The 10,594-nt window shown below is 34.7% G+C and overlaps 1 protein-coding gene across 1 annotated transcript in view; it reads left to right on the forward strand.

The window, feature by feature from the left end:
• LOC111155219 (DnaJ heat shock protein family (Hsp40) member B14) overlaps positions 1-9,613 on the forward strand; it is a 56,010-nt gene extending 46,397 nt beyond the window's left edge. The window contains exon 8 of the mRNA XM_022515344.1: positions 4,672-9,613. Coding sequence (XP_022371052.1) covers positions 4,672-4,796 — 125 coding nt within the window. The 3' untranslated portion in view covers positions 4,797-9,613. The remainder of the gene's footprint in view (positions 1-4,671) is intronic.
• The last annotated feature ends 981 nt before the right edge of the window (positions 9,614-10,594 follow it).

Here is a 10,594-nt window from a genome sequence, read left to right on the forward strand (position 1 = left end):
AGATTGAGAGTCACTTATGGGAGAGGAGATGCAACATGGGGGGTTAAGGGGGTAGGAGAAGAGTAAATGAAACAAGATGGGACTGGGAGGGAGACAAACCGTAAGTGACTCTTAATCTCACAAAACAAACTGAGGGTTGATGGGGGGAGGGGGGTTGGAGGGGTGGGGTTATGGACATTGGGGAGGGTATGTGCTATGGTGAGTGCTGTGAAGTGTGTAAACCTGGCGATTCACAGACCTGTACCCCTGGGGATAAAAATATATGTTTATAAAAAATAAAAAAATAATTACCTTTTGAATACAAATTCTAATCTTCAGCCAAATAGCGGCGGTTTTTGGATTATGCATACTTAAATCCTATTACCTTAAATAATTGGGACATTGACTATATAAATAGAAAGAAGGAGGGAAAAGATATTCATATTTATGGAAGATAGTATAATGTTATGGCCAAAGTGCAGGCTCTGAGGCTGCCTTGCAACATAAGATCCTGGCTCAACCACATGTTACCTAAGACAAGTTAGTTAACCTCTCCATATCTCACTTATGTCATCATTAAAATGTGGATTGTAACAGATAATACACGTTACCACTTGGCATAATATCCTGCATCAGTAAGTGTTCAATATTATTACTTACTCTGATTGTTTTTTTTTTCTATCCATACCATAAGCCAAGTGTTTTTGCCTGGCATACTTTAATCTTCTAATCATTTGGCAAGATTGGTGTTAATATTCCACAGACTTTCAATCTGTGTTCTGTTTACTATACCAAGCTATCGACAGCTATATTGTACACAATTATATGTGTGTTTTTTAAAGTTACTATCAGAAGTTTTAACTAAATCTGATTTTATTAAGTCATTATTTATAAAATAACTTGCTTATATTCAACAATGTCAGTGGAACAAGACATAATTAAAGACTAAAAAGAAAAGACAACTAAGTACAACATTTGATCCTGCATTGGATCATGGGTGGGGAGGGGAGGAAATGTCTATAAAGCACATCACTGGGGCCACTGGCGAAATATGAATATGAACTATATATTAGATAATAGAATTATAGTATTGTTAAATTTCTGAATTTGAAAATTGTTTTGTGGTAATGTAAGACAATGTCCTTGTTCTTATGAGAAACATGTTGAAGTAATAAGGAATGAAAGGTATGATGTCCACACCTTATTCTCAAAAGGTTTTGCAAAATAATAATAACCACCACAATAATAACAGCTTTTATTATAGAGAGAGTAAAGCAAATTTGACAAAATGTGAAGAATTGGTCAATCAAGGGGTAAAGAGTTTTAGAGTGTTCATTGTATTACTCCTAATTTTTGTGTTGGTTTGAAAAAAATTTTGTAAGATTTTATTTATTTATTTGAGAGAAAGAGAGATGGAGCACAGGCCAGGGGTAGGGGAAGAGGGACAAGCAGTCTCCTTGCTGAGCAGGGAGCCCAATTTGGGACTAGATCCTAGGACCCTGAGATCATGACCTGAGCCGAAGTGAGACACATAACCAACTGAGCCACCCTGCACCCCTTGAAATTTTCAAAATAGAACTTTAAAAGTTCAGAACATATAGAAGTTAGGAGTTTTTTTATTTTTTTTAAGATTTTTATTTATTTGAGAGAGAGAGAGACAGAGATAGCGACAGAGAGCACAAGCGGGAAGGAGAGGGAGAAGCAGGGAGCCAGATGCTGAGTAGGGAGCCCAATCTCAGGACCCTGGGATCATGACCTGAGCCGAAAGCAGATGCTTAACCAACTGAGCTACCCAGGTGCCTCTAGAGGTTAGGGGTTTTAAATGAAGACGGAAGTTAGAGGAACTCAATACAACACTAATTAATCCACTGATTGAATGTTTTACTTGTTTATTAGAATGAACTCATCTTGTTTTATAAATTAATGTCATCAAAATGTTGTTGGCCAATAGAGTTTTTTTTTTAACCAGTGTTTTTCCATTTTGCAGTCATTTCTAACACTCTCTAATGTCTAGATTGATATAATAGGTATTTTATAAAATACAAGCAGTAATTTGAAGTAATGGAAAGAATATCGTGTTAGGAGTTGGAAGTTTGCCTTAGAATCTAAATTGTCATTGATTAGCTCTGTGAATTTGGGTTTATCTATCTCATCTGGGAAGACGCATCTGCAAAAGGATTTTACAAGTGCCTCAAATAAAGGGGATGGAGCCAATTTTTTACCAAGAAATAGAACAAATAATCCTAAAATTTATATGGAACCAGAAAAGACCCCGAATAGCCAGGGGAATGTTGAAAAAGAAAGCCAAAGTTGGTGGCATCACAATTCCAGACTTGAAGCTCTTATTACAAAGCTGTAATCATCAAGACAGTATGGTAGTGGCACAAAAACAGACACATAGATCAATGGAACAGAATAGAGAGCACAGAAATAGACCCTCAACTCTATGGTCAGCTAATCTTCGACAAAGCAGAAAAGAATGTCCAATGGAAAAAAGACAATCTCTTCAACAAATGGTGTTGGGAAAATTGGACAGCCACATGCAGAAGAATGAAACTGGACCATTTCCTTACACCACACACAAAGATAGACTCAAAATGGATGAAAGACCTCATTGTGAGACAGGAATCCCATCAAAATCCTTGAGGAGAACACAGGCAGCAATCTCTTCAACTTCTTCCTAGAAACATCGCCAAAGGCAAGGGAAGCAAGGGCAAAAGTGAACTATTGGGACTTCATCAAGATCAAAAGCTTTTGTACAGCAAAGCAAACAGTTAACAAAACCAAAAGACAACTGACAGAATGGGAGAAGATATTTGCAAATGACATATCAGATAAAGGGCTAGTATCCAAAATCTATAAAGAACTTATCAAACTGAACACCCAAAGAACAAATAATCCAATCAAGAAAGGACAGAAGTCATAAACAGACATTTCTTCAAAGAAGATCCAGATGGCCAACAGACACATGGAAAAAAAAAAGATCAACATCACTTGTCATCAAGGAAATACAAATCAAAGCCACAATGAGATGCCACCTCACACCAGTCAGAATGGCTAAATAATTAACAAGTCATGAAATGATAGATGTTGGCAAAGATGCGGAGAAAGGGGACCCCTCCTACACTGTTGGTGGGAATGCAAGCTGGTGCAGCCACTCTGAAGGACAGTATGGAGTTTCCTCAAAAAGTTGAAAATAGAGCTACCCTATGACCCAGCGATTGCACTACTGGTTATTTACCCCAAAGATACAAGTGTAGTGTTCCGAAGGGGCACATGCACCCGAATGTTTATAGCAGCAATGTCCACAGTCGCCAAACTATGGAAAGAACCTAGATGTCCATCAACAGATGAATGGACAAAGAAGATGTGGGATATATATACAATGGAATACTATGCAGCCATCAAAAGAAATGAAATCTTGCCATTTGCAATGACATGGATGGAACTAGAGGGTAATTATGCTGAGTAAAATAAGTCAATCAGTCAATTGTCATATGCTCTCTCTGATATGAGGAGTTTGAGAAGTGGGGTAGGGAAGGAAAAAATGAAACAAGATGGGATCAGGTGAGAGACAAACCATAAGAGACTCTTAATCTCACAAAACAAACTGAGGGTTCCTGGGGGGTGGGAGGGGTAGAGATAGGGTCGTTGGGTATTGGAGAGGGTATGTGCTATGGTGAGTGCTGTGAAATGTGTAAGCCTGATGATTCACAGAATTGTACCCCTGGGGCAAATAATACATTATACGTTAATGGAAAAATTTTTTTTAATTTAATTAATTTTTCCCAAAGGTAAAGCACAGGGGGCGGGGAATGGAGCAATTTTGAAATTTTGATTGAGTTGTTAAATCCTAGCTGGATTGACTGAATAAAAGGTCATTTCTGAAGATCCTTAAAAAGAGGATATACTTTTGCTGAGAGTATATTTTGAATGTGGTCCTGACTGATGTCCTTTACTTTGGCCCTTGATTTCCAGAAAGTAACCAACTTTTTTACTGGGTCTTGTTACATCTTTTCTAAGTGCCCCACCCTTTGGAAGTGTTAATAAACAGTGAGATGACTGAGAGTAACAGAAGAGAGCAAGGAACCATTCCCTAAAGATATATAGTCCATTTATTTTTCTTTAGTAATGCTACCCACATACTGAAGGAAGTCTCAGAAGTACTCATTTGCCAAATAACACTATTGTGATTCTATAGTGAGCTTTTTTCCCTTTTGTGTTCCTTCAGTAAGATTTTCTTTTTTAATTCAAGCAAACTCAGGACAAGATTCCAAATTTTTCTACTCAAGTTCTGGCATAATTAATTGAAACCTTAACAAGAGGTCACAGCAAAACAACCACTAGCAGGATTGAATAACATATAATTTATCTTTAGTATGAAAGGTCAAGAGGATGCTTCTTTAGAGCACTAGGTTTTAAACCATTGAGGACAGGAGTGAGAGAAAGTGTTGGGTTAATAGGGTTTTATTTTCATTTCTTTCCCAGAATAGCTCTCTGTTTGTTTTACATGCTAGGCTTCCAAAGTCTTTTAGAGCAATACTTGGATTTCTTTCTTTTTTTTTTTTTTTTAAAGTCAGTTAATAGAAATACTGAAATATTGAAGGGTTTCTATTAAACAGCATTTCAGCTTAAATAGCTAGGTGACCTAAATTATTATCTACTTAGCAAAATATTTTTGTTTGTTAACAGAAACAGATATGCAGTATGCAGCAAAAGTATACCGTGATGATCGGCTTCGAAGGAAGGCAGACGCCTTGAGCATGGACAACTGTAAAGAATTGGAGCGGCTGACCAGTATTTATAAAGGAGGATGAACTGGGATTGTATTTATACCTTTTAGCGTACTCTTTATTTTTTCTGTAAGTAAGTTTAGTTTTATCATGAAAGCTAAAGAAAAAGATTGGATGTTAAAAACTAAACTGAATAGTTGGTCCCTGAAATCTTGGACTGTTTATGACCTACTGACTCCTTTAATTAGTAGGGAACTGAAAACTAAAATTAATGTTTTAGTTACGCTTCTGGCAATTATTTTCACTTTAAAAGCTTATATTGTTCCTAACTAAAAATGTCTTGAGAAAGGATTATCACACCTGTAGCCGTTTCCAGTTTTAGTGATTCTTCATGTTTCCTTTGGTCATGTAAATATTTATGGAATGATCATTTTGTGCACATATGGGTTACTGCATTTTTATTTAAATTCTTTTAGCATTTAATTCCATGAGACACTTTAGTTTAAACTGATAGAATACATGGTCTGTGACAAAATTACGTTCTTCTTGTCAGATGTCAAATGGTTGTGGAGTTTAAGCAATGAAACTTTTTCAAAAAGAAAAGAAACAACAAAAAGCTATTTAACTGTGTAAATCTTGTAGCATTATCAGCTTAGAGGGAATTGATATTTTTAATATTGCCATTATATTCCAGAATATATATTGAGATACATGAACTGGTGTAGAGTATCAGTTTGCTATTTAGTTTTATGAATTGCTAAGCCATGCATAGAAATGAAATGCTATACTGATAGATTTTAAAGAAAATATGAGGAAATGGCTATGTAGATATTAAACAAAAATGGTCTTCAACAGTAAATTGAAGTTATGTAATTTGCAATTCCAGTAATTCAAAGGCCCCACCACATGTTTCTATCTCTGTCTTTAAAGGCTGCTAAGATTTATGAAGAAGAGGACCCACCTGTTTTGCCCCCCTTGGAAATTTTAGTTTCATCTTAGTGATCATTTGAGCAGGATCCAGAGTAAATGGGTTCTTCTACAAATGAGTAATAAGAGAAAAATACTACAAAATCGAAGCTTTGTGCCTTTTAATCTGATTGCCAACTCTTAAACATATAAGTAGATTACAGCACACTTACTTGATCAGAGCATGATCTATTTGGCCACGTGCAACAGTGAGCAGAAATATAGCAGCAGGTAGAATAGTGATTTATAGCAAGTTATCCTTACAAAATTCTGAGCTAAAAACTATTTGCCATTGAGAATTCAATTAATCTTATAGGAGTAAGCTCTCTGTAACTCAATCCATAATATAAATTAGAAAAATAAGCTGGAAATTGAAGTTTTTGGTGCCTGTATATTGAGTATGAAACTATTTGATTTCTAGTCTTCTATGTTTATCAGTTCTAATCTTTTAATGATTTTGCTTCATACTCAGTTAATGGAACACAAATGCATCTTTGGTAATTTTTTGTATGTGTGAAAGCATGCTAGTTCTAGTGGTAGTATTCTTTTGTTTAGAGATTTTTTTTTTCTGACTGTAGTTGATTTTATAGCATTTGTTGAATAAAACTGCTATAATGTCCATTCTCTTTAAAATGTTCTCTTGTATCCCCCTTTCCAGGTGAAATCAGTAAAAATATCTGAATGAATTAGTGAGTTACACTAAACAATATACTGCCCTAGGAAAACTGGACAGCTTCACCAGTTTTCTTTTAGAAATGAAACTTTTAAATTAAAAAAAAAAAAGAGCAGTGCTTAAAAGAAAATACAAATTTAAATATGTTCTTGAGCCTGCAGAATGAATTTTTAGAAAATAAGTTCATAGCATTCTCACTTCAAAAATTCATATACATCCGAAAACTTACAAAACTTTAAATGAAAAAATTTCATCCATTTATTTTTCCACTTATAATGGGAAATTTACACTACTGTGATTGACGCTAATGTGAATTGAACTCCTGTTGAGTGATTCTTTTTCCCTTAATCTTGGCTTTATAAGGATAGATGAAGTTATCAAGTTAAGTGAAGTTATAGATTATAAAGTCATATATGGCTTTTGGACAGTATTATATTTCCGTTGCTGCATTCCATCACATTTCGTAAAATGTTTGGGAAAATGTGTTTGATAAAATAAAATTTTCAAACAACTGTGAGAAATAACTGATTGAGTGCCTGATAATTTAAACCACATACAAAGTATGCAAGGAAAGATTAAGTCTTCAGTGTCATCTATATTTTGGTGTAAAGGCCCAACCAAGTAGTCTGAGAATTTTGTGTTAATTCTAAAAAGTAAGATTTGACCTGTCTTGAGATTTAAGGTTTTCATGTGTGCTGTTCTTACAATAAAAATCCCAACATTTTGCCATCTTATTTTTACTACATGAGCTTTGCAATTTCATTTGATAAGTTGTACTGTTCATTTTAACCATTGCCTGAAAGCTCTCAGTCTTTTAATGCTGCTTTACTAGCCTTTCAAACTGGTATTTTAGAAGTTTGGCAGCAACTATATTTATTAATGCTTTACACTTTTATCTCTTTTTACACATACATATGAATGTTGTCCTTGTGAGGATTTGGTGGAAAGTAAATAGTACCTTTTCTCCTCCTTTTTTGGTTCCTTAGTTCCGAAGTAGACTGGTGCTAGTCGCTTATAAGCTTCAAAATTTGTTTTGATCAAATCTGAGAATTTCATTCTCAATGAGAATAATTCAAGTTTTAATCCATCTAATAAAAACAATATATTTTGGGAACAAATTTCATTTGAATGCTTAAATAAGTATTTGTTTCATAATCACTGCATTTTTCTTTATAATTTACAGAGATTTGATAGACTAATAAATCCTTAAGGCATGTATATTGCCAGTGCATTAAGCCACTCTACTTTTGTGTCAGCTCAGGTGTTCACAGGAACAGGAATGTAGAGGTCCAGCCCTTTACTGTGATTGCACTTTTACGCTCAAGTTTTCTTCTTGTTAAATCTTAACTTCACTAGTATTTAAAATAGTGTATAGTGAGAGAAATGATTACCCTCTCCAATTTTTCTTTGTTGATCTGTAATAGTTTTAAATGCAGCTGTTATATTTAATAACTGTGACATATTATTAATGCATTCCCATATATTTCCTTAAAAAAAAAATCTCCCACATGTTAAAACAGTGAAATATTTTTTGATGTTGACCTGAGAACCAAATGAGCCATCTTTCCAGTTAAGTAAGTGTTACGTCCATATGGTTCATAGGACCATATGGTTCAAAAGGAGAATCTGTGCATTTATTCAGCTTCCCCACATGAAGCTTAGGTTCATGTTACCATCTGTCTTCATCCTGAGTGAAGCAAACTGAAAGGGCATTCATAATCCTTTTTCTTATCTGAACAGGAAAACTTCTGAAAACGAACAATTAATCAGAATTTTAATCCTTACTAAATAGCTAAAAAATGTGTCTATTGGCTACATTGGACTATTGCCTAGTTAAAATCTGTAAAATTCTCTATAAACCAATGAAAAAGGAAAGAGTATAACAGTAACCTACAAAACTTTTTAAGTTCTAATTTGTAATTACAAAGAAGTGAGTAGAAAGGATCTTCAAGGAATTCTTGCATGTCCCTTTAATAATCTGACAGGCAACACAGTCCTAGAATTCAGGCTTCCTTTTTGGTTTCCATTACTATTAGAGACACTTTCATATAAATGGAAACATTTTCCCTCAAAACAGTACTTCAAAACATACTCCTTATATTAAGGATTATATAACCACGTTTTTTGTAAGTTCTCTGTGTGTAACTTTTTCCTGTTGGTACGTGATTCGTTCTCATTTAATTTTATTATCTGCTGGTTTTGGGGCCAATGGACTTGTGAATATTCTGTGGATGTGTCTATGTATAGGTGTATATATATATATTTTTCCAGCTAATACCTCAAATGTGTGATTGTTTAATATATACCACACTATGTTTGCACAAAGCAGGGCTTCCATTAGTAGTGGATATTCTTATTTCTAACTTTGAAAATCATTCCACAGAATTTCATTGGTGTGAATTCTTTGCATTGATCCTTTTCAAATTTTACAACTGAGATTCCTATTAGAAGGCCCATACTTCAAAATATAATTGTATGTTTCTGTCTCTAGCAACGGAACTATGTAGGGGTAAGAAGTGTTTCTCAAAGTGTCTAGTTTAGTAAGTTATTATGAACAATTGGGATTATTGGTTGCCAAGCTGTCAAGCTGTCTCGTAACTGCACAGCGATGACACCCGGCATGAATTTGAGCAAGTCTTACTCACTTTGGCACAGGAGTCGGGACATTCCAGTCTGATTCTACTTTGCCATTTAAGAGTACCACTAAAATAATAGAGGTTTTCCGGTGACATTGGAGTATTTTAAGCATCAATTTCAAAATGAATTGTTTTTGAGTTGGCTGTCTATACCAATGATAAGAAAGAAACTCACACATAAGTTATATTTTGTAATGTATTTATATTAAGAAATGCTTCTTACCTATTTTTGTTTTGTTTTCATTTTTTCAATGGCTACATAAGACTTTCTTCCATTTAAGGTTTAAATCATGTGTTTTTTAAAAAGCTGCGGTAATTTTCAAGGTGTGATGAAATTTTAATGGAAGCCTTGTGTAAGTTAAATGAAATGAAACTGGTAAAGGAGATCTTACTTTGTCTATAGTGCATTTAAGATTATATAATTAGATTTAAAAATGTCTGGTTTGTAAAATACTTAATGTGGTATCAGACTTATAAAATAAAATTTTCTGTGTGAGAACTCTGTTAAAGAAACTGCATTTGATTTTTAATGAATGTTCTGCTGAATGATTTGTGATGAATTTTTGTCTTTCAGTCTCTGCAGTTTATCTCAATATATGAATAAAAAGGTCTGTTCTCACTGTGAAGGATGTGTTTTTATCATGTTTTATATTCTTAAAGATTTTATTTATTTATTTGACAAACAGAGATCACAAGTAGGCAGAGAGGCAAGCAGAGAGAGAGAGGGAGAAGCAGACTCCCTGCCGAGCAGACAGCCCAATGTGGGGCTCCATCCCAGGACCCTGGGATCAGGACCTGAGCCGAAGGCAGAGGCTTTAACCCACTGAGCCACCCAGGCGCCCCTGTTTTATATTCTTAATATCCACTTTCTTTCATTCATTTAACCATTCAACAAATGTATGAAAGCTTTATTGCAAGCAGTGAGCTGAGTGCTGGGAATTAATCACTGAACAAGACAGAAATCCTTACGGAGTTTACATCTCTTCAGGATAATAAATGTCAAGTAAATAACTATGGTGAATGCTACAAAGAGAATTACAAGGTACAATGAGAGCACATATCTAGAAGACTTAACCTACTGTGGAAGGATCAGGGAAGGTTTCTCTGAGAAAGTGAGCTTAAGCTGAAACCCAAAAGACAAGAAAAGTAGGAGTGAGGTGAATGCTAGAGATGTATTTCAGGCAGAGTACGCTAAGTTGATAAAGCCTTAGAAACTTTGTGGAAGTGAAAACAAACTTACATGAGAACAAACTTGTATGATAATAGCATAGGAAATGAAGGGTAAGTTAGAGAATTAAAATAAGATAGGGGCCAATTTCCATAAGACCATATATAAACTGTGATGATGATAACTGGACTTCATCCTAAGCCAGTAGAAAACCTTTGAGATTTTTGAAGATGGAGTTACATAATGAGATTTGAGTTTCTAGAATATCATTTTAGTTTTTGTGCAGAGAGGACTGGAGGGCAAACATGAATATAGGAAGGATAGGAAGTTACTGGCAAAGGAGAGATGATCATGACTTGGATTAGAATAGGAATACAGATAAATGAGTGATGTTGAGAGATATTCAGGAAGTAGAGCCAAGAGAATTATTTGATTGATT

Source organism: Enhydra lutris, unplaced genomic scaffold (assembly GCF_002288905.1).
Source record: "Enhydra lutris kenyoni isolate GAN:26980312 unplaced genomic scaffold, ASM228890v2 scaffoldscaffold3, whole genome shotgun sequence".
NCBI lineage: Eukaryota > Metazoa > Chordata > Mammalia > Carnivora > Mustelidae > Enhydra > Enhydra lutris.